The sequence below is a fragment of the Camelus dromedarius genome, chromosome 18 (assembly GCF_036321535.1).
Source record: "Camelus dromedarius isolate mCamDro1 chromosome 18, mCamDro1.pat, whole genome shotgun sequence".
Taxonomy (NCBI): Eukaryota; Metazoa; Chordata; class Mammalia; order Artiodactyla; family Camelidae; genus Camelus; species Camelus dromedarius.
In genome coordinates, this window is record NC_087453.1 from 25,884,362 (window position 1) to 25,909,338 (window position 24,977).

Consider the following 24,977-nt stretch of genomic DNA (forward strand, 5'->3'; position numbering starts at 1 on the left):
AGACGCGCCAAAAAAGAACTTGGAAGAAGGGACTTGGGTTTGCCGCTGTGTTGTGGCGTTCTGCACCAGACGTCTTCCGGCGCCCCTTCGCAGCCTCGGTGGTGAAGCTGAGGTCCTGGAGCCCCTCCGACAGACGCCCCGCGCGGGGTCGTCGGCAGAGTTGCGGGTGGTGAGACAGCGGGACTAGGACAGGGTAACTTGAGGAGCTCGGACCTCCGAGTCTCCTCTCCTCCCCGCCCTTCTTTTATCTCCTGGGAGGAAGGGAGAGCCGGCTCAGCTGTGAATTAAGAGAGCTTTGGGACCTCTGTCTTTTGCAAGTAAGGACTTAGTCTGAGGAGATGTAAATTTTTTATTTAAAAAAAATTTTTTTGGTTTGTTTTATTCTGAGGAGATGTAAATTAAGTGGGGTTTTTAACCAAGCATAGCAGCCCGATGGGTGGCTCCTTTATTCATTCTACAGTCCTACCTCTTGCATTTGTGTTGGAATATATACTAGTTATTCTCACTGTATTACCTCGTTAGAGAAAGATACAGCACGTAGCGTCGTCGAAGGAGCGCTTTAGTTTGGAATGTGGAAACAAAGTTTGAGCTCAATACTTTCACGAAACAATGTTGTTCTTGATGAGTTCGCTTAATTTCTCTGGGCTTCAGTTTCTTAACGTATGATGTGGGTTAGATGATTATCAGAGTCCTGTTAGTGCCCTAACATGATCTTGTTTAGTTATTAACTTACCAGTTAAATCATTTAAAGATGCAAATACACTCTCGTAATGAATGGCAGTGCACTCTATGGATATATTCCTATTTATTTTTATCCGTATGATATGAGCTATTTTCATTTTTTAATTGAAGTATAATTGATTTACAATGTTATATTAGTTTCAGGTGTACAACAAAGTGATTCAGTATTTTTATAGCTTGTACTCCATTTAAAGTTATTATAAAATGCTGGCTGTATTCCGTGTGATATACATTGCATCCTTTTAGCTTATTTATTTTATATCTAGTAGTATTTTATACCTATACCTCTTAATCCCTTTCATCTATTTTGCCCCTCCCTCCTTCCCTCTCCCCAGTGGAAACCACTAATTTGTTCTGTGTATCTACGAGTCTATTTCTATTTTGTTATATTCATTCCTTTTATTTTTTAGATTGCACATGTAAGTGAAAACATATAGTATCTGTCTTTTTCTGTCTGACTTCCTTCATTAAACATAAAACCCTCCAGGTCCATCCATGTTGTTGCAAATGGCAGAATTTTGTAATTTTTTTTATAGCTGAGGAATATTCTTGTGTGTGTGTGTGTGTGTGTGTACACATACCTACCATATCTTCTTTATCCATTCATCTGTTGATGGACACTTAGATTGCTTCCATAGCTTGGCTATTGTAAATAATGCTATAATGAATATTGGGGTGTATATATCTTTTCAAATTAATGTTTTTATTTTTTTCAGTTATGTACCCAGGAGTGAAGTTGCTGGGTCATATGATAGTTCTCTTTTTAATTTTTTGAGGAAGCTTCACAGTGTTTTCCATAGCGGCTGCACCAATTTGTATTCCCACCAACAGTACATGAGTTCCCCCTTTCTCCATATCCTCTCCAACACTTGTTATTTGTTGTCTGTTTGATAATAGCCATTCTGACAGTGAACATACCTCATTGTAGTTTTTGTTTGCATTTTCAGATGATTAGCGATATTGAACATCTTTTCATGTGCCTGTTGGTCGTCTGTATGTCTTCTTTGGAAAAATTTCAGGTCTTCTGCCCATTTTTTGGATTGGGTTGTTCATTTTTATGACATTGAGTTGTATAAGTAAACTGTTTTCTTAGATAGACTTTATTTTTTAGACAGTTTTAGGCTTACAGAAAATTAGCACAGAAAGTACAGAGAGTTCCCGTGTAGCTCCTCTTCCTTTCCCTTACCCACAGTTCCTCCATTATTAGCATCTTGCAATACATTTATTGCAGTTGATGGGCCCAAATTGATGCATTATTATTAAAATTCATAGTTCACATTAGTGTTCATTCTTTTTGTTGCAGTTTCATGGGTTTTGACAAATGGATGATTTCATATACATGTCGCTAACAATATCATACAGAGTGGTTTCACTGCCTTGTCCTCTACTTATATGAATTATTTTAAAACCTGTTTTTAAAGTCACTTGTATTTTGATTTATTGTTACTCAACCAGGAACTATCTTTATGAGTTTGAGTATAGTACAAATGAGTATCTCACATGTACAAAGTAGAAAAAAAGGGAAGGAATAATTAGGCAAAAAGATTATAATTATAAATATGGATATACTTTCAGAAAAACTTCATTGCATTTCAGCAAATTTATCTAAAAATTGCAAATAACCTGTCTAATCGCTATTGACCTAGAAATGATTTTGCTTCCATTGTCTCTTTAACACAGTTGTAAGTCTCCTGGAAAGTTAGCTTATTTCCCATTTTGTCCCTTACAGAGAAAGAAAGAAAGATTGAAACATGTGTGTACCCTGTCCCACTCCCGTGCTTCCCCAGAAAGGTCTGTCTTAGATGCCTATGTAAAAATATCCATGTATCTGATAAAAGTGGATATGACACTGCTGTACTGGTCATATATAAGGAGCTGTGATGATGTAGTCATAGTGTCACAGGTTAGGAGTATCTTCAGCCAGTGCTGCCCTATAACGTCTTAAAATGCTACAAACAAGGTATCTTAGAGTTAATTACCTGTCTCACTTTCGTTTCTATTGTGGGAGCTCCTTGAGAATGGGTATGGTACCTTTTCTTATTTTCATCCTGTGATAAGCCCAATGATAAAAATAAGAAAAGGTGTAAGCATTCAGTATACTTAAACACATGTGTATACCTTAAAAAGATTTGAGGATTAGAAGAGTAACTGCAACTACTCAGCCTTAAAAAAGAATAAAATAATGCCATTTGCAGCAACATGGATGGACTTGGAGATCATCATTCTGAGTGAAGGAAGCCAGAAAGAGAAAGAAAAATGCCTTATGATACTGCTTATATATGGAATGTAAAAAAAAAAAAAAAAAGGACACAAATGAACTATTTATAACTTAGTTGATTGATTTCTTGAATATGTGAAAGCACATTTGACTGTCCTTTATGATTGGATTACTGCATTCTGTAGATTATTTTTTAAAAACAGTAATAGAAAAAAAAAAAAGAAAAGAAAAGAATCAACGGGAGTGCTAGAGAAACAGGCTCAGGAAATGGCCAGGTACCACAGGAAACAGAGTGACTGGACCACAACTAAGCTCATGCCCAAGAGCATCCTCTAAAGGACACTGCTGTGGCCACCACAGGAGCTGCTCCCGCCAGACAGCAGATGCTGCTGCTGTTGTCCCTGGAGTGAGATCTCAGTATTCCTTCTTTGAATCATAGTCCCTATTGGGAGATCAGGCAGGGTTTCTGATTGGCTGGACATGTACCCACCACTGCTTTTGAGGTTCAGGTTGGCAAGTGTCTGAAGTTTTAGTTGTTCTGTGGTTGGAGGTGGCATTCTCCTCTTCCCAAAGATTCACACGCTAGTGGATGTAGGAGGCTGGTGTCAGCCATTGATAAATAAGTGCATAACCATCTTTCCTAAACAAATGAGAAGCAAGACAGTTAAAATGGACAGAGATACTCGGTGTTTTGACATCTTTTATAAGCCTTGGCTAATTTGGGAGTATGTATTTCTTATGATTTCTCCTTTTTGAATTTTTTTTTCATTTTTCTCTTCTTTTACTTCCATTTATTTGTTAAATTTGTGAAAGAATGGCTTGCAGCAGGGATGATGTATTAGAAAGGTTCTGGGCCAGAACCAAAGTGTACTTGGGTTTGACTTTTGACTGTACCATTTAGCAACTTTGAGCCTTGAATAAGCCATTGAGTCTGTCTGACCCTCAGATTCCTCATCTATATAATGGAAATAACGATACCTACTTTATAAAGTAATTCTAAGAACTAAAGAGAAAATTTTCAGAGGACCTAGTCTATAATAGATATTCAATAAGTGATAGCTTTATGTTACCATTAAAGAAAAAAAGAAGAGTCACTGCAGAGTGTTTGGGGTTTGTACCACGCTGTGCAGCATCGCAAAGCCTATTTCCTAGTCTCAACCTAGAATAGATACCAATTTTTGTTTATTTATTATGTTAGGTCTTTTTTAGGAGCACTATTTTCACCTGTAGTTTTGATGAGGACTTTTCTAATCTCTTATCTTTTAGAAGACATGAATGGAGAGTATAGAGGCAGAGGATTTGGACGAGGAAGATTTCAAAGCTGGAAGAGAGGAAGAGGTGGTGGGAACGTCTCAGGAAAATGGAGAGAACGAGAACGCAGACCTGACCTGAGTAAAGCCCCAGGACAACCTCCTTCCGGTAGGGGAGGCCAGTGGTAGATCAGTTTTGTTTCCTTTGTGAAGGAATCCGTTCATGCCTGTCATGAAAAGCTGTTTAAGTCAAATTTCAGTCTGTTTTTTAGTTGACCTTACCTCTTTGAATATTTAGATATTAACATTTAAAAGTCTTACTGAAACCCATAACTTAGATACTCTGTTAATAACATCTCAGGTTCTCATTGTTAGAAGGAGAAACAAATTGTAAAAAAAAAAAAAAAGTTTGCTGTTTCTGTTAACCTAGTATCCTGCTTTTGTGGGCTTTTTTTTTTTCCAGAACAAACCACACAGTCTTTACTACTGCAATCAACATTGGATCATTTCATACCATATAAAGGCTGGAAGCTTTATTTCTCTGAAGGTAGAGTTAAAAGTGCAAAAAGTGCCACAGATCTTACTTTCTTAACTAGTCTTTGGATGCTGCATCTCATATTATTATAATTCATTTGACTTTCTGGTACACAGAGACATACACATTTTTTTCCTTCTTTAATCTTAGTTCACCCAAACCATTAAATCATGTTTCTGCTTTAAGAGCATTATTTTCCATTTTTGTACCAGTCAGAAAAACAAACCACACTAGGTATTTCAGAAGGGGGATTTAATACAGAGAATTGGATACACAGATAGAAGACTAAAAGAGCAAAAAGGGAACACTAAGGTAAGTCCCCAAATAGTAGTAACTTTGGAAAGCAACAACCACCCTTTAAGTCTGAGGGAGTAAAAGGTAAGTAGTTCTAAGATGACTAGAAACTAGGAATTCAAAGAAGGACATAGCTGTGGCTTTGACCTTTGAAAGGCATCCTGCAAAGCTGTGCTTGGACCTCTAAAGCATACCCTTCAGAGCTGTGCTGAGGCACCTGAGGTCAGTTAAGCCAGTTGCTGCTGGTAATTCTGGTAGGCAGGTGGCACCGTTGGTGCTCAGAGCAGGAGGCTGGAGCTGTAGCTATCTCGGCAGCTGGAGAGATGCTGAAAAGAATTGGAAACAGGAACAAATTCCTTTTTTCTGCCTGCCACCTTCAGTCTCTAAAGTGCCTCCAGGTGGCAGAACCTAACAGTTTACAGATTCTTTTTTTTAATTAAAATTTTTTTTTTTAATTTTTAATTTTTTTTAAATTGGAGGTACTGAGGGTTGAACCCAGGACCTCATGCATGCTAAGCACATGCTCTACCACTGAGCTACACCCACCCCGCAGTGTGCAGATCTTGATCATAAACTCACAGAGGGTTGGCTGCAATGGAGAGACAACAACCAACACAGTTTGTGTAGAGACACAGTTAAGGAGTCACCCTTTCATAATCAGGAACCCCAGCTAACGTCATACATCTGTCTGTATGGATTTGGAGAATTATCTTTCCTGTGCTCTGATAGTATCATATGCTTGTTATATCTCTTGTGAGATACCAGTTTTATGGTTTCATATATAACTGTTTTTTCCCCACTAGACTGTGTGCTGCTTAAGGGCAAGATCTTGCCCCATAACAGACACTCAGTATTCGTGTTGTGAATAAATAACGTGCTTTACAAATGTTTTCTGTATTGAGAGTCTGTTTTTTTTCCTATTATGTAGACAGATATGTTTCAAATCTGTCTTATGTGGCCTTAAGATGCATTAGCCACCAACACTTGCAATATTCCCCTACCAGTTAGCTCAGAACACTAGAAGTGATGTTTGAACTGATCCTAAAGATGGGGTTCAGGAGGCACCTTTGGCCAGCTTTACTTTCAAACTACTTCACTGTACTGTTGCTCTGTGGGAGACTAATTTGAAACTGTTACAGAACTTTACCATGTGAAAGATAGCTTTATACTTTGAGGACCAGTCAAGTGGTGGTCTGCCTCCCCTGATCTCAGGAAGAGATTTGACTAGTGGCTATTTGGACGAGTAGGATTTTCTTTGCAAAGGCATTGTCTTTAGCTCTGTTTCAGAGTGAAAGTTTAGTTAGTGTGTCTAGCTTTGGCTTTAATATGTAAGCTATTTGAACTGATAGGCTCTATTAGGTATCACGGCTTCAACATAAAGATTTTCAGATGCTGCTGCTTTTAGAAGAGACACTTCCTGTCTGCACTTCACATTATGCAGACCTAAACTTGTTTTAGAATCTTAAGTATACATTCTATACCAGTTCTTATCTAAATGTTACCAGTATGCAAAGCAACCGAAAGAAGTCATCTACCGTCTATATAGTATTTCTTCTGTCTCAGGAAACATGCTTGTTCACGTGTGGTTATTATTAGTACTGATGCCGTATTTGTTGGATTAGTTTACAGCGACAGCTCTCCTTTTATTGAGAAGATTCAAGCATTTGAAAACTTTTTCACAAGGCGTATTGATTTATATGATAAGGTAAGATTCCTGTACAACAAAGCTACTAGTCCACCTCCCGTGTCATCTTATAGAACAGTGTATTTGAGGTGCTGGTGATTGTGATTATAGACACTGGACTGCCTTGACCAGCTGCCAGCTTGCCACTTACCAGCAGTGCTGTCTTGGGTGAATTACTTTCTTTGTGCCTTGGTTTCCTCATGTATCATTTGAGGATAATAGTATTATTAATACCTCCCACAAAGAGTTGTTAAGAGGCAAAAATAAGTTAATATATTTAAAATATTAGAACTGTTCTTGACACAAGACTTACAGTACTTACTATCACAGTGTTAACACATACTTTCTCAAAGTTATGATAACTGACTCCAGAAAAGCAATTATTATTTTCATACTTTAATGTTTTATAGGATGAAATAGAAAGAAAGGGAAGTATTTTGGTGGATTTTAAAGAACTGATAAGAGACGAAGAAATAGCTAAATTAATACCAACTATAGCAACTGAATTAAGGGATACACCTGAGAAAACCCTGGCTTGCATGGGTCTGGCAATACATCAGGTAAGTGTTTATTTTGTGAAACTTTTATCAAAATTTTAAAGGAAGTTTTTTCAGTAACAGCACCTTTTCTAAAAGATACTTAGTTTTTACCAAGAGACCTTGGCTAGAACTGAAAGATTGTAGTCCTGTCCAACAATCTGTATTCAACAGCTTACCTAAATATAACATTTACTTCTGACTTATTTGAATTAACTTAATTTCATCAAAGATTGTGTAGAAATTAGACCTTGTTTTCAAGGAGCTTTCTAATCTCATAGGAAGGATAAGGCATCATAGTATTACCCGTTATGAACTTGGATCAAGAAGATTAATCTCATGTTCGGGTTCTGTGGCATGGGACAAGCCATTTAATCTACCTAAGTGTCCCCATATATAGACTGAAAACTCAGCAATATTTGCTGGGCCTGCCTAAGTTGTTCTCAGAGGTAGATGACACAACATATGTGAAAGCATTTGTTAGGCTGGCAAACAGGTAAATGATTCGAGGTAAAAATAAAATGTAGTTAATCTCAGGACAGGCACGGGGAAAGTGCTGAGTGCGTTCAGAGGTACAGACCCTCAGCTGCTGGGGAGGAATAGGGAAAGCTCAGAGGAGGACTTTGTAGGCGTGGTGGGGTTTATGATGGGTCTTAGAGGGCTACTGAGGACTGGACATAAAGCAGAGGAGGTAAGGGGATGCAGGTAAAGATGTGTGCACTGCTGGTGACCGAGGTCTGGGAACCTTGGCTGTTGTTTTCAGACTCCTCCTGCTCATTAGTTCTTCACATCCAAGTTATGAAATGCTCTCATTTCTGTTTCTAAAATGTCTCTTTAAGTCTGCCTCTTTTTTTTTTTTTTAAACCTTTACAATCTCTCTTAAGCCTTTATTGTCTTTCCTAAACTGTTGCCATATATGGTAAAACACCATTTGTCCTTGGAAACTGGTGACTCTTTCCTGCCAAAGGATTTCCAGATCCTTTATGTGGCATTGAAGGCCTTCCATAATCTGGTTCAACTTTCTCTCCCTACTCTCCTTCGACCGTCCGGCAAAACAGCTCCCTCCAGGATTCTGTGAATCCCATGCCTCCTGCACGTGCTGTCTGCTGGCATAGAGTGCCCCTTACCTCACCATAGCCAGGTGTCTTAGGCCTAACTCAGTTGTCACTCTGTGAAACCCTTCTCATGACCCCTTTTCAAAATCTGTGTGGTGTTTTGTCTATAAACCTTTATGGTCCTAATAACAATTGCAGCCGTATATTTGCATCTCTTTTCTCAGACTGGCAGCATACTGCTTTGTACAAGTAGATGTTTATTATACCTTAATGCCAAATACCAAGGGAGTGAGTATTGGTCATTTCAAAAGCCATCTTTACTTTCTCTATCTTAATCAGTGAATATGGAAAAGTAGAAAATATTTTTTCACCACAATCCACCCAGAATGTAATAGCTTTAGGGGCTACTATAAGGAGTTTTAATATTACGTTTAGTTGAGACTGAAGGTAGCAAGCAGAGATGCTGGAGTTTTCCAGTCCAGGGACAGCAAAACCCCACGTAAAACATAATCCACTGTAAAATAAGTAATCATGGCTAAATATCAGAATTTTAAAGGGCTATTAGCATTCTGTTAATATTCTGTTCTGAACTGTTTATATTCATAACTTTATAGTCTCTATAAAAGGAGTTCTGCTTCAAGAAGATCTTTTGTTTTCAAACGTTTGAATAAATGTCTGTCTTGTTTAGGTATTAACGAAGGACCTAGAAAGGCATGCAGCTGAATTACAAGCCCAAGAAGGATTGTCTAGAAATGGGGAAACCATGGTCAATGTGCCACACATTCATGCAAGGTGAGAAATTTGCTGGTATTAAAGTATTTAGAATCAGGCATTGAAGACTATTTAAGAATGAGAACCTCATTTTATAAAGCTGAAGAAATCATTAAAAAGAGCATGAGTTCCTTACTTACTCATTGGTCATCACACCCAAGTGAACCCACTGAATTTGAAGTGATCATAGTAGAAATAAACCTCTTCTGCCCAAATAACTTGATTTGCCAACCTGCAGATTTTTGTAAATGTTGATTTTGGGTGTGTACTTACCAAGATCCTGCGGTTTACATTTAATAATCTGTGTAATACACTAAGTAGTGTGAGTTTATTTTGTTAAAATTACTAGAACACAGGGAACAAATAGAATTTTGTTTTTCTTGAATTCGCCTTTATGGTATTGTAAGATTTTAAATTCTCATTAGAGGAAATGAGTGATGCAATCATCAGGGTTTGTTTTTTTTTTTTTTTCCCAGAATTTAAAATAGACATTCCTAACGGTTTTTTTTTTTCCTTCTGATAGTTCCTGAAAAAGAAGTAAGAAACTCAGAAGTTGCTGACTCTGTAGACTTTCCTTTTGGCATTTTTTTCATTTTCTCTAGAGAACAGTCAATGAGACAAGAAGAAAGGAGAAAACAACGTTTTTGTATTTTTAAGAATGATTTAATACTTGTAAAATCCCTGATATATACGGGACTGATAAGTTTTGAGAGTTCCATAGTTGCTCCTAAAAAGAACTTGTGCAAACACAGAAACCTCAACTTTCTGTTCATTGTGAATTCGTACATAAATACGTTCCTGTGTTTATCTGTAGGGTATACAACTATGAGCCGTGGACACAGCTCAAGAATGTCCGAGCAAATTACTATGGAAAATACATCGCTCTGAGAGGGACGGTGGTTCGCGTCAGTAATATAAAGCCTCTTTGCACCAAGATGGCTTTTCTTTGTGCTGCATGTGGAGGAATTCAGAGTTTTTCTCTTCCAGATGGAAAGTTTAATCTTCCCACAAAGGTGATATCATGTTATTTAACTCCTTCCTTCAGTATCTTGGTACAGAAGGCAAATCAAGTTACAGAAAACATTTCCCAGTATTTCTAAGTATAGAGCTTATTTTTATTTTGTTTTTAAATTATGAAGTACTTTACAGTATTTAGAAAATAAACAAATCTCTAACCACCATCCAGAATTTAAAGATATAAAGGATTACTGGTACAATTTGTGTCTCTTTTTTACCCCCTGGCTTATACCATTCCTATAGATGATCATTATCCTAAAGTTAATGTGTATTCTCTCCGTTCATATTTTTATATTTTGACTTAATAGGTATACATATTGTTTTCTTTCCTGCATTCTGCTGTTTGAATGTAAAGTGTTCCTTTTTTCTTTAACTCTTTTCAACTGTAGGTTTTAAAACTATAGAAAAGTATAGAGAAAAATGTAAGTAATATCTGTATACCCACCATTATGAGTTGGAAATAGTTAGCAATTTTTTTAACAAAAAATGTTAACTATCCTCAGTCCCATTAACTTTTTTCCATCCCTAGAGAGAGGCAGCCACTGTCCTAAAATCGGCACGGATTCTTCAAGTCTGTATTCTTCAAGTCTGTATATGTAGGGTTTGTTCTGTTGTGTATGTTCACATAAGTGGTATACTCAGTGTAACAAATAGCAGTTTCTTTTTCACTCAGTTATTTTAGAGTTCTCCCTCTCTTAGTACATACCTAATTCTTTTCATTTTTACTGTTGTGGAGTAAATGAGTAGCCACTGTTCATCCATTCTCCTGGTGGACATTTGTGCTGTTCTCAGATTTTTACAATTATAAATGATGCTACAGAGAACATTCTTTCAGAACAGATATTTGTCTTTGGTTTATCTTTTAACTTTGTGGTGTACTTTTTGTTTTATAGTTTTATATTTTGACACGGTTAAATTGATTAGTCTTTCCCATTACGACTTTTACGTATTATGTGCTGCTTAAGAAGGCCTCCCTCATTTGAGCATTATAAGCATATCTCTTCCATTTTCTTTTAATATTTTAAAGTCTTGTTTTTTATATTTAGATCTTTTTTCCATCTGGAAGTTAATTTTGTGAATGGCATAAAGCTAAGGATCTAATTTAATTCTTTTAGGTGAACAGTCAGTTGTCACCATTTCTTAAGCGCTGTATTTCTACTGATGTATAATGTGTCTTCTGCAGCACACTGTGCTCCTGTAGATGAGTCTGTTTCATTTCACTGGTCCTATACCAGCTCTTCATTATCCTATATACACTGATCTTATTAAAACTTTTGATAAGGTAGGGAGACCTGCCATATCTATTTTTCTTGTATAGAGTTGCCTTTGTCATCCTTAGACGTTAATAAGTTTAACATTTATTACATTTTCACTCAAATTGAAATTCCTAAGGCTTCCTTCTCTTGTGGGAAGAGCAGAGTGTGTTAGATTCAGCTATTGGTTCTGAATAATCACTATTGTTGATAAATGGGTGTCATCTACTGTTTGGGCTTAAGATTCAGGTATTGCCTTTAGCTCAGAAGGCAGAATTTAAATACTGATTTAAATTGGGTATTTTCTGGATACATTATTTGCATGCCCTCTGACATGATAAGTAGGGACGCTGGCTTGGTCCTTTGTGTGTGTGTCTGAACTTAAGTGAATTGAAGTGATCAGAAAAATGGTTGTTTCAGGTAATCTTTGTTCCAGTCACTTTTGCTGCATAACAAATCACCCTAAAATATAGTAGCTGAAAATAACAACAATCATTATTTCACATGGTTTCTGTGGGTCAGGAGCTTGGGAGAACTGGTTGGCTGGGTAGTTCTGGCTCTGAGTCTCAGAGTTGTAGTTTAATGGTGGCTGGAGCTGAAACAGCCACGGCTGGAGTGGCTGGGGGCTGGCCTGTATCTCTCCTCCATGTTGTCCTTCTGTGCAGCCTGCTTTTGGCCTCTCGCGCACAGTATGGTAGCTCAGGACACTGATTCTGTTCACGTGACTGCTGATAGCTAGAAAGACAGAGGTCCAGCTGCCAGGCAGAAATGGCTTTGCCTCTTGAGGTAGCCTCAGAAGTCAAGCAGCATCACTCCTGTCACATTCGGTTGGTATAAAGTGAGTCACAGCCTGTCCACTTTGCGGGGAGGGGTCAGACTCCATCCATCTCTTCACAGGGGAGTAGCAAGGTTCCAGAAAGATTTGAGGAGAGATACTGTTACAACTGTATTTGGAAAACACAGTCTGCCACAGTCTCTGAATGTGTCTTGAGGTACAAACAGCAAACAAGTGTCTTACAGAAACTTGAACAAAATTTACTTATATGTTGAAGACTGCCTGTGTGGTACAATTAATATTATACTGTACAAACAGTGCAAAAGGTGGCGAGATAGGAGAACTGGGGATTAAAGAAGACTTGGAGAGGCTTTTGAAAACGGGAGGATTGGGCATGTGTATGTGACACTGGATACAAGGGGGCAGTCAGGGATTGGGAGACGACGTGGGCATGAAGGAAGGAAGAAGTGCCTGGTGTGAGAGGCAAGTAGGGAGCCTTTCATGCCCATGGCAGAAAGAGGAAGAGCAGTAATCGAGGGAGACCAGCGGGAAAAGTGCTTCAAAAACGGAATCCATTCAGAAGGGAATAGAAAGCCATCACAGCTTTTAGTTCGTTTTTACTTTAATACTGTTCTGAGACCAACTTTTAAAATGATATTAAATGAAGCATTTTAACTTGAATTTTCCTGAGATATTATTGTAGTTGATCAAAAGTTAAATGTGTGTGAATCTCGTTGCAGTGTCCTGTGCCTGCCTGTCGAGGCAAGTCGTTTACTGCTCTCCGGAGCTCTCCTCTCACGGTTACCATGGACTGGCAGTCAATCAAGTAAGCGATCAGACTGTAACATGAAAGGCAGATACTAGATAGCCCATGCTGCTAAGTCAGCCTACGACATCCCTGTATTCTACTTTGATTCTTATCTGTGGGTAGTGATAAAGTATATAATAAAAGGTTTATTTGATGAAGAGGTATGTGTTGAAATGACAGTTGTCTTTATTTGAAATGTGTTCTATATCAGATTCCAGAAAGGATTTAGTTTACATGTATAATGTGCTTTTGCTCCTGAGAAATAGTTCATTTTATATCTCGTTTATGTGAGTCATTGAACTGGATGTACATATAAGCAAAGCTGTAGGTTTCATTCCATAATGAACTGTGCCAGAAATAGTATTGTTTTGAAGTTTCAACAGAAAGGATCCCTCAGAGATGGATATGTTTCATTTTCTGTTCACGCTATCCATGAGGCATTTTACGATGTTTTTTAAAAAAACTTTTATGAAAGTTAGATAGTTTTCTCTGTGTATATTTTTACTTCAATAATTTATTCCATTTTTTTCTGGCTGTGGTCCCATAACTCATCCCTTAGTAGAAAATAATAGATTTGAAGTCAGGATGGTATCCAGGAAACGTAGCTGAAAGAGATGATCTGAAAAGACCAAGAACCTAGGGAAAAGTGAAGTAGATTGCTACCATGCTGTCTTAGCTCCACCTCCTCTGCCGTATGAAAACCAAGACCACTACATACAACAGTTAACTGTGCACCGTGCTGAGATCCTTACTCCATTTTATAAAAGAGAAAATGTTTAAGACTGTTAAGTGTTTCATGTGCCCTGTGAATGGGGGAGCCTGGTTTCCTGCCCATGTCTGTAGAGCTTTCACCACTGAAGCGGGTGATGAGGGCCTCAGAAGTGCAGTAAGGTTCACAACAGATGCACAGAAGATTCAGAGTAAGTTAATTATTTGAACAAAATCTCTTCATTTTCAGGTGAAAATAGCAGATGAAAAATAGACTTAAGTATTTTAATTGCATTTGAATGATGATCTAATATTAGGAAATCAAACTTAGAAGTAGATAATTGATAAAAGGAGGGCATTTAAATCCTTTTTATGGAGGGGTGGTAATTAGGTTTATTTATTTATTTTTAGAGGAGGTACTGGGGATTGAACCCAGGGCCTTGTACATGCTAGGCATGCGCTCTACTACTTGAGCTATACCCTCTCCCCATAAATCCTTTTCTTGAATTTTTAAAAGTAAGATATTATTCAAGTTCATTTAAAATGAGTTAGTTATAGCAAAACTTTGTTAATACAATATTAGCTTATATAATGAGTTGTTTTATACTAGATGTATAAAATGACATTTTGCCCTAGAAGATAGGCCTCCTTCCTGCCATATACAGTAAATTCTGTTCCAATTTTTTCTGAGCCTTAGGTTGGATGTCTGTAAGGAGTTAAGTTATTGTGTCTCCACTAGTGAACTGAAACATTTGGGTGCATCAAGGTGATGGCCTCATAGTGTGTATTAGTGTGTATCAGAATCAGAAGCCTTGTAGTTGCAGCAGCCCCAGTTCTAGGAGCTCATCTGACGGAAACAGTCATGCTACATGCAGAAGTAGCTTGCTGAAAATATATTCTTATGGTGTAGATAACCAAAAATGGAGAACAGCCTAAACATCTGAAGAAAATATTAGAAAAAAAGAAGAGTGTACAATGAATTATTGTGTAGCCATTAATTATGATGTAGGAGAATATTTTGAAATGGTGTCAAAAAATGTTTACAATGAATTAAGCTATAATGCCAGTCACAGAATGCTGTCTACTATATAATACTGATTTTATTTAAACACTGGCAAGAAATATAAAAACATGTTGAGTGTATACCATCTGGGAGGTGAGGTTAGAGTGTTATTTTCTTATTTTTGTTTGTCTATGTTTCAGATATTTACTAAAGGTGACACATTGAAATACATATTCTTTTAATGAGAAAAATCTAAAATTGTAATTTTTTAAAGCAAGGCGATCTTAGCATAGGGTGTCATTCTGACAGTTGTCATCACAGTCCGCCAGTATTTAAGTGTGCACTGAGGATAAAGGTGGTGGGTAAACATGCCGCAGGGTTTGCAGCTACATTCACTATTTAAGTGATTAAATTTTAAAGTTTTACAGTAATGTGTGTATGTGTTTTTAAAGCCTCATACGGAGGGCTGCAGCTCCCACAGCTTCTTGTTGCCTTACACGTGATTTTAGTTGACATTCTTACCCCTCTTCCTTCACTTTACTCATCCAGTCTGTGTGAGCTGAGGACATCAGAGATGTGGTACCTGCTTTCCCTTCTCCCCTTCTACCTCTAGACTTTTTTAGACTATGAGTTACTTTTAAATTGTCAAAGTTTACTTCCGTTTCTTAATCGTAATTATCTTCCAGGTTTTGTCTGTAGGTTATATCTAACAGAACAACAAACAGCACTTACATTTTTATAGTAATGCAGATACTCAACAAAGAACCAAGTAAGGTGATCAGCTGCCAAGAGAAGGAAGTGTAATTTATGTCACTGGGTTGTTTTGTTTTGTTGGTCTTTTTGTTCCTTAAAGGAAAATGATCCAAGCATCAAAATCAGAATGGATTAGCTTTTCTTATACTCCACTGAATTATCCCAAATTTTATTGTGCTTCATATTTGGACGATAACTTTGTTGTTTAGTACTTTTCCCACTCTTAATAATCTTTTTATCCATGGTGGTCTGAAAAAGTGTGAGCCTCTTCATCCTGCTTGACACTGGTTGGCCCTTCTGTAGCTGTCTTCATCTCCAGGATATTTGTTTTCTCTCCTGGGCTTCCTATCAGCTGCATCCACTGGATTGTTCACCTGTCTTTTAACTTTTCCTTTACCCTTTGTTTTCTTTGTGCTGTTTTCTAAATTCCTCTGGCTTTTCCTTGTATTCCTGTAAATGTTTGATTTTTGTATACATGTCTTTAATTTTTCTGATCTCACTTGTTTTCCAGTAGTTTCTTTTTTATAACAGCTTCTTCTTGTTTCATGATGGTAACATTTCCTCAGAAACTCTTAGGCAGTTTTTTGTTTGTTTTTAATGTTCTTTCCTTCTTGCATTATTGCCATTTCGTTCTCAAATATCTGATGAGGAAGGAGAAATTATTTGGAGTAAGAGTAAGTTTCCTTTGCTATTTTTTAAGTTAGGAGTTTTCCCTCATAAAGCCTCATCCCTGCATAAGAAGGTAGGGTTTTGACTATCAGATTTTGCTTTATGAATGGGCTTTGGAATTTGAATTGGGCCCCTCAAATGCCAGAATGAAGAGGTTTATGCTTGAGCTCTGATATCCTCTCTGGACACCATAGCTCCCCTCACGAGGGGACGGCTCCCTTTCCCTACAGCAGTGCTCTGGTTTTTGCCTGGTAGAGAAAGCTCAGAGCTTCACTGGATGCCCTCATCCTCCTCTTCCCCATCTGCCCACCCACCTTCCAAAAAAATTCTGAGCAGCTCTTCCATGACTTGTCTTTCAGTTGTCCTGTTTTCTTTCAGCCATCTACTCCCACTCTCCATTCCTGCCAGCCCCAACTTGGAAGCCTCTCTAGGCCTGTGCTGAGAAGAGTGGCTCCCACTTGTCTTGTATCCTTGTAAATTTTTCCTGTGTGTATTCTGGAATTCATTTGTTTTATTCACCAATATTTTACCATTTACTGTTTTCTAAAATTTCATTATTATCTTATTTGCTGATGACACGCCCAAAACGTCTCTTCACTCTTAGTGACTGTCATTTTGGTGGACGTTTTGGAGGGAGGGTAGGTGAATGCATGTGTTTATCCTGCCATCTTTAATTGGAACCTGCTGAAGTAATTTTAGATACACCATTGGACTTTTTTTTTTTTTAAACTAACTGCCTTCTTTCTCAGAACCACATGGACCCTGAATCGTTAATATGCTGAGAAATAACCCTAAGTCAGTAAATGTACTAACTGAAAATTGTTTAACTTTTTTTTTTTTTTTGGTTGAGGTGAAGGTAATTAGGTTTATTTATTTAATTTTTTTTCTTTAATGGAGATACTGGGGATTGAACCTAAGCATGTGCTCTATCACTTGAGCTATACCCTTCTCCCCTGTTTAACTTTTCAGAATCCAGGAGTTGATGTCTGACGATCAGCGAGAAGCAGGTCGGATTCCACGAACAATAGAATGTGAGCTCGTTCACGATCTTGTGGATAGCTGTGTCCCGGGAGACACAGTGACCATTACTGGAGTTGTCAAAGTCTCAAATGCAGAAGAAGGTGTGGTAAAACTCTTTGCTCAATTTGATTGACCTTCAGTAGTTTGTCAGCATTCATCTTTTCCCTTTTAAAGACAGTTCTTAATTTCCAGTAATTTAGAGAATTCCTTGATTCTTACATACATGAAACTTTTCCTCTAAAATAAAGGTTTATTTATAACTTAATGTGCCTTTCTTTTACGTTAGACTTGAATCTTTGTAGGGAAAATGAAAATACTAATTTCTGTATTTCATACTTCGAAATTTACAGGTTCTCGAAATAAGAATGACAAATGCATGTTCCTTTTGTACATTGAAGCAAATTCTGTTAGCAATAGCAAAGGACAGAAAACCAAGGCTTCTGAGGTTGGGTGTAAACACGGAATGTTGATGGAGTTCTCACTTAAAGACTTTTATGCCATCCAGGAGATTCAATCTGAAGAAAACCTGTTTAAACTCATTGTCAAGTATGTATGAGATTATCTTAGGTTCTATCATCTATGTGAATGTTGGGGGTGCTCTTGGCTACAAGTAACCAAAAACTAGTCAAAATGGTTGTAAATTATAGTTTATAGGCCAGATCCAGCTAACCACTCATTTTTGTACAGCCCATGAGCTAAGAGTGGCTTTTACATTTTTTCATTGCTGAAAAAAAAAAATCAAACGAAGACTATTTCGTGGCACACAAAATTACATGAAATTCAGTTTTTACTGTCCATAAATAAATTTTTATTGGAACGTAACCACACTTGTTCATTTACATAGTATCTGACTGCTTTTGAGCTACAGTGGCAGAGTTGAGTAGAAGTGACAGAGAATGGCTCACTGTTTGGACCTCTACAGATAAATTTGCTGATCTCTGAACAATAAGGAAAATTTACTGTCTCACACAAGCTGGTTACTCAACAGAAGAGTAATGGGACAATGAATTCCAAAGTCATTTCAATTAGTCATATGTTGGGGGTTGTTTGTTTACTTTCAAAAAGCAAGAAAGAGATTCATCTAGAAGTCACTTACATTAGAAGAGTATTTCCTAATATTTTTTACTTCCATGTTATTGCTGTACAGTGGAGAAGAAGCAAAGTAGAGGCACATTTGCCTTAGTGGTTAGGAGCATTTTGGGGGAGATGGCCAAGTTAGAATCTCGCTTCAGCCACTAACTTCCAGTGTGATCTGAGGCATGTTACTTAATTTCTCCTTCATTTTATTTTCTTAAAGTGGAAATAATAAAACCTGCCTCAGAAGGTTGTTCTGAAGATTAAATAAGATTTCATAATGTACTTAACATAATTGACACAACATGCTGTTATTTTAAAACATTTTGACAGCTTTTGGATTTTGAAGAAATAGGAGAAAATGAGAGAGACCAAATAGTAGATGTACCAAATAGTAGATGTAACAGAGGTAGAGAACTGAGGTTTTGAAATGCCTTGCATTGAAAAATTGATCTTGTCATGCTTTTCTCTTCCTCTAAGCTTTGGGCTTTAGGGGACTTTGACACTTTTTCTTTCTGCCTTTAATATGCTAATTAACCAGCTGGGAAAAGTATAGAGTTCCTCAGGGGTTCTTTGTCCATAAATCCTCAGAGACCTTCTCGGAATAGATGGCCATGCAAACCCACCCTGGGGGAAGAGAGTGTTCTGAGCTAGGGTGGCCGTGTGATCTGGTGGTGAGTGATAGAGTAGTGAGTGGTCTTCAGCAGGTGGTCCAGGAGCAACCTGGTTGAGGATCAGAACAGTCCAAAATGAACACGTTCAGGGGTCCTTCTTCTGCCACACTTACAGAAAGTAAGTTAGTTTGAAAAACCTGGGTTTCCTCCCCACAGTTTGTTTTTACCTGTTAGTTCTAAGTTTGTGATTTCAACATCAAAACTAGAATTTTTCATGGGCCTCTATTTGTTAATCTTGCAGGGGGTTGGCAAACTAGGTAGGCTGCCTGTTTTGGTAAATAAAGTTTTAATAGACCACAACCCCACTCATTAATTTACATATGGTTGATGTTTGCTTTCATGCAAGTTAGATAGTTGTGACCCAGACACTAAAACTGAAACTATTTACTTTCTGGCCTTTTAAGAAAAATGTTGTCCCTCTTTCTAGATTAATAAATGTAGGACTATGAAAAGAGAATGGAGAAGACAGTAAAAGTCTGTTTTAGTTTGGGTTCCTTCTAAACTAATGATTTGGGTAAGTAGTTTACCTGGGAGGTGATTCCCAGAAATACTGGGCGCGGAATGGGGAAGTGAGGCAGAGAAGGGATGGCAGTCAGTACATGGTGCCTTAATGAAGGCGTAATAAAGACTTGATCCTTCTGAGGCCTCTGCGACAATAGACTGTAGAACTAGCCTCAGTAGTTTTCCACCTAAGGGCCTAGATTTGGGGCTGCCTGCTGATGATGCTTCAGCCGCCATAGAAAGCCCTTCTGCAGACAGGTGCAGGTGCTGGCTGGGAAGCCAGCAGTGACCGTGCGGGAGCACGCTGAGCAGTGATCGCCAGGGGTTCCAGCAGGACACTGACTTCTGTGTTAACATGTGTTAACAGGGATAATGATTCACAGTTTACTTCTGATTGTCTCTCTTCCACCCTGTCCATTTTTGTTGGTTCCTTGTTTGTACAATTTATAACTGTAAAATATTTCTTTATATTCGTTATAACGCTTCATATATTCCTATGCAGTCTAATTTATTCAGATTCTTTGAACTGAACTAAAAAAAGTGAAATTTTATCCCATCTTAAAATATTACGTATTCAGTTCACCCTTTAGTCTCATTCTTTTAGTGACTCGGCTGCACAGGTCTAAAGATGTCCATTCATGTAAAATGCAGTATAATTCTGTATCCTAAAGCAGGAAACCATGATTATGATGCATTTTAAAGGCAAGTAATGTAAAAAGATCAAGAGTATATTTGGTTACTTTAAAATGCTTTACGAGTATCCTGTCCCCCTTACACAGGCACAATTTTTAAAGCATTCTTCCCTTTATAACAGTCACCAAAATTTTTGAGACATTTACTGTTAGAATAAAATTTCTTGAGTTGTTTGAGGTGATACACATTTTTAATTTTTTTATTTTATTTTTTTGATGCTAAATAAAGCAAGGTAAGCAAATTGTAAAATAGATCTAATGTGTCACTGAGATGTAAATTAGAATTTATAAGTCGCATTCTGTTTTTCAGCTCGCTTTGCCCTGTCATTTTTGGTCATGAAGTAAGTATTTTACTTCATCTTTACTCAAAAATACATACATTTTGCAAAAATAGGATATAAAGATTTCACCTAAATAGCTGATTTCTGTTGGCCAGTTATTTATATTTCACTCTGAATCATCCTTCTCCATAAATGAGGCAAAATACAGCCCCTTGTAAGAGCTGCTTACCAATTAGAGTTAATAGGAGTGGGCTTCTTTTAAAGTGATTCTGGACACTGTAAATGTTACAGCAGAAGCTCACAAATGTTTCTCAGTTTTGTGGAATGGATTCATGCCTGGCAAGGTGGGTCTCTACTCAGTGACTTTTAAGATAACCTGATTTTATATTCTTTCTAATTTTTGCTCTTTAGTCATTTACATTAAAGAAGTTAATATTTTTAGACTTACTTTTCTTAGGGGGGAAGAAAAAGCAAAGTGCAATCATACTTTTATAAAAAATTCCCAAACAAGTGTAACGGGAGGAGGAGGAGCACCCCTTTTTGCTAGTCACCCCCTTCATGTTTTTCTCACTTGTTTTTGTTTCTTCTCTCTCTTCTTTCACACCTGAGCTTGTTAAAGCAGGCTTGGCATTAGCACTCTTCGGAGGAAGCCAGAAATATGCAGATGACAAAAACAGAATTCCGATTCGAGGAGACCCACATGTCCTTGTTGTTGGAGACCCAGGCTTGGGAAAGAGTCAGATGCTACAGGTAAGGAATCAGTCCTTTAGTATTTGACCTTTTGCTCATAAAAGGCATGAATAATTCACAAGTGGATTTTCTTAAAACAAGGAGTAGTTGTGTTCCAGAGGATGTCGTTTGTCTGGTAGTGTGAGCATGTTGGGGTTTGTGTGTGAGTCATGTATCACTTGTATCTGACCATCCTTTCAAACCAAGCCAGTCTCCTGTCACACAGGCGGCACAAGCACGCTGGTCTGTTAAGATATCAACTATCGCAAAATGTTAACCATTTCCCTAACCCCTGTTTTTATATCATGCTTTGCTTTGCTAGTCTTTGTTGTGACCTCACCTATGAGCAGAATAGTTCAAGAAAGTAAAGCCGGGTCACTCATTCCCTCCTCACACCACTCTGCAAACACTGTATTGGGCTTTAAGAATAGTCTGATAAAGGTAGGAGATCTGCCCCCTCCATCCCACTGCTTCTCTGAGTCTAAAGCAAGGCAACTTCTGTGACCAGTCTGTTCTTGGTCCCCAAGAAGAGTCTGCCTATCCCAGTCAGCCTAGTAGTTCTCCCCAGCAGGGCTTATTACAGCCCTGGAAGGTGCAGCTTGTGGGAATGCTTGTAGTATCCTTAGAGTGACACTTGGTAAGCCAGCCATAGAGTCCTTTCTAAGAATGCCCGTGTTCCTCTCTTTACCCCCAACCCCCTTGAAAAGAAGAAAAATGTGCCCAGACTAAGGGCTCCCTGGTTCTTTGGTAAAGAGTTTCTTTGTAGTCCTCTGGCTACTGAAACATTGTACAAGGGTTAGAATCCCTGGCTGCATGTCAGAATCATCTTTGAAACTTCTTGAAAATACTGGTTTCCGCAGTTATTAAGAATTAAAAATCTCCAGATTATGGTCCTAGTGTCTATATGTATATAAAAACCACAGGTGATTCTGTGCAGCACGGATGGGAAACTCTGATCTCCTCATTGCGTTATGAACCCACTTTCCTTCAAACTTGATTTTGAGGAGGGGCTTCAAGATGACGGAATATAAGGATGCGGAGCTCACCTTCTCCCACAAACGCATTAAAAATACATCAACACCTGCAATATTTTTCACAGAATACGTACTGAACTCTGGCAGAAGATCTTATACAAGTAAAGCTACAAGAAAAAAATCTCCACACAACTGGGTAGAATGAAAAAAATAAAATCGGGATGGGACTTGCCCCCCAGGGAGGGATTGGTGAAATAGGGAAAGTGCCCTCACCCTGGCAATCCCATTCACCAGTGGAGAGACCAGCTGGGGCAGAAAGGGAGCTTCAGAGGCTCTGAGGAGAGGGCAGCAGGCAGAACAGAAGAAACTGGCACAGAGGATTCGTGCAGTTCCAAACCCGAGACACCTGCCTGCTGGTGTGTACCAGGACTGGATGCTGAAACCTGGGCTTCAGAGGACAGACCCAGGGAGAGGGCTGGAGTGGTCCAGGCTGAAACGGAGTGTGTGCAAAGGAGCCCAAGTCCGCCATAAAAATCCCCATGGCTGGCGTGTGTGAAGAGAGGGGCAGGTCACCGCCATAGCAGCCTCCTTCTCATACTGCTCACAGGGAGTGGCCCTGCCATAAAACCCCCATTGTTAATGTGTTCTCCTGAAGGGAGGGGCGAGACGGCACCGTAGTTGTCTTCTTGGCTTGCTCTGGAATGGCTCATTAGCTGGCAGGCTGCCCCCAAGTGGAAGTGAGGCTGAAATCTGAACCCATTCCCAGGGGCTGCTCAACTTTGGAAGCCACGAGGCTGAAATTTGAGCCTCGCTGGCTTTGGCAGATTTATGACACTGGTGCCTTTGTAAACTCAGTGATGTGGGTGGGACATTCGGGCAGAATATTGGCAGGGTCAGCATTCAGTGGACTTGTCCACATGGAGGCAGGGCTGAATCAGGGCTGACCCTGTAGCCCACAGCGGACCCAGGGTGCAGTGGGTCCTGGAGCCTGACTTCCGCAGATCTGCCCTGGTGACTTTTTGAGCACTGTGCCCAAGGGACACCAGGGCAGACTGCCTGAATTCCCACAGCTGACGCAGGGCCGAGGGCAGCGCCAACAACAGTGTACTTTGTGAGCCCGCACAGCAGATGGCAGGTGATACCACAGAGTGCACTTCCTGGTGGACATCTCCTGTGGAGGAGTACTCAGCAGCTCGTCTCCCAGCGGAAGTGATCCAGTCCTACCTACCTCACACAGCAGCAAAGAAATAGATCTGTGGGCTTCTACTTCAACAACTGGGGAGCAGACCCTGCCCCCAGCAGGTGACAACCACAGAGCAAAGAGGAGGCCCCACTGAATATCCAGTGTAGGCTCTGGTCACCACAACACTGATCATACCCCGTATCAAGCGGATAAGAGCCAGCACACCCAGAGGAAAGATGTGGAGCCATCCATACTAACAAAAATATTGGATGCACACAAGGTATACAGGGATGCAAATCAATCAGTGTGATGCACCACATCAGCAAAGGAAAGGACAAAGATCACATCATCATTTCAAAAAATGCAGAAAAAGCATTTGATGAAATTCAACATCATTTATGATAAAAACTTTCCCCAAAGTGGGTATAGAGGGAACATATCTCAACATATCTCAGCGTAATAAAAGCCAACATAAAACTCAATGGTGAAAAGTTGAAGAGCTTCTCACTAAAATCTGGAACAAGGATGCCCACTCTCACTGCTTCTGTTCAGCATAGAACTGAAAGTCCTAGCCATAACAATCAGACAAGAAAAAGAAGTAAAAGGAATCCAAATTGGGAGGGAAGGGGGAAAATTGTCATTATATGCAGATGACATGTTACTGTATATAAAAACCCTAAAGAATCCACACAAAAACTACTACAGCTGATAAACGAATTCAGTAAGGTAGCAGGATACAAGGTTAACATACAGAAATCTGTTGCTAATGGCTAATGATGAAATATCAGGAAAGGAAAGTAAAAACAATTCTTTTAAAAGTCACATTAAAAAAATAAAATGCTGGAATCACAAAAACCCAGAATTGCAAAAACAGTACTGAAGAAAAAGAATGAAGCTGGAGGTATAACCCTCCCAGACTTGAGACAATACTACAAAACTACAGTAGTCAAAACAGTGTGGTATTGGCACAAAAACAGACATGGATCAATGGAACAGAATAGAGAGCCCAGAAATAAACCCACACACCTACAGTCAATCTTCCACAAAGGAGGCAAGAATAGACAATGGAGAAAAGACAATGTCTTCACGTAGTGTTGGGAAAGCTGGACAGCCACATGTAAATCAATGAAGTTAGAACTCTCCCTCACACCCTTCACAAAAATAAACTCAAAGTGGCTAAAAGACTTAAACAAGACAGAACACTGTAAATCTCCTAGAAAAGAACATAGGCCAAACATTCTCTGATGTAAATTATAGCAATATTTTCCTAGGTCATTCTACCAAGGCAATAAAAATAAACAAATGGGACCTAGTTAAACTTACAAGCTTTTGCACAGCAAAGGAAACCATAAACAAAACAAAAATACAACTACAGACTAGGAGAAAAGAGTTGCAAATGGTGCGACAGACAAGGGTTTAACTTCCAGAATACACAAAAGGCAGGTGAAAAGATGCTTATGTTGCTATTTTGTCAGAGAAATGCAAATCAGAACTGCAGTGAGGAATCATCTCACATTGGTCAAAATGGCCATCGTTAAAAAGTCCACAAATAATAAATGCTGGAGAGGGTGTGAAGAAAAGGGAGCCCTCCTGCACTATTGATGGGAATGTAATTTGGTGCAGCTGCTATGGAAAACAGTATGGAGATTCCTTAAAAAACTAAAAATAGGATTACCATATGATCCAGCAATCTCATTCTGGGGCATATATCCAGAGAAAACTAATTTGAAAAGATACATGCACCCCAGTGTTCATAGCAGCACTGCTTGCAATAGCCAA

The 24,977-nt window shown here is 38.7% G+C and overlaps 1 protein-coding gene across 2 annotated transcripts in view; it reads left to right on the top strand.

Annotated features, from left to right (window-relative positions):
* Nucleotides 1-17: 17 nt before the first annotated feature.
* MCM8 (minichromosome maintenance 8 homologous recombination repair factor) overlaps nucleotides 18-24,977 on the top strand; it is a 34,210-nt gene continuing 9,250 nt past the window's right edge. The window contains exons 1-12 of one of the 2 annotated variants that reach the window (XM_010994500.3): nucleotides 18-317; nucleotides 4,226-4,378; nucleotides 4,673-4,756; nucleotides 6,661-6,743; nucleotides 7,133-7,282; nucleotides 9,002-9,105; nucleotides 9,899-10,097; nucleotides 12,870-12,955; nucleotides 17,040-17,191; nucleotides 17,441-17,636; nucleotides 20,342-20,372; nucleotides 20,922-21,062. In XM_010994500.3, coding sequence (XP_010992802.3) covers nucleotides 4,231-4,378; nucleotides 4,673-4,756; nucleotides 6,661-6,743; nucleotides 7,133-7,282; nucleotides 9,002-9,105; nucleotides 9,899-10,097; nucleotides 12,870-12,955; nucleotides 17,040-17,191; nucleotides 17,441-17,636; nucleotides 20,342-20,372; nucleotides 20,922-21,062 — 1,374 coding nt within the window. In that variant the 5' untranslated portion in view covers nucleotides 18-317; nucleotides 4,226-4,230. The remainder of the gene's footprint in view (nucleotides 318-4,225; nucleotides 4,379-4,672; nucleotides 4,757-6,660; nucleotides 6,744-7,132; nucleotides 7,283-9,001; nucleotides 9,106-9,898; nucleotides 10,098-12,869; nucleotides 12,956-17,039; nucleotides 17,192-17,440; nucleotides 17,637-20,341; nucleotides 20,373-20,921; nucleotides 21,063-24,977) is intronic. The other variant, XM_031434227.2, reaches the window with a different exon arrangement.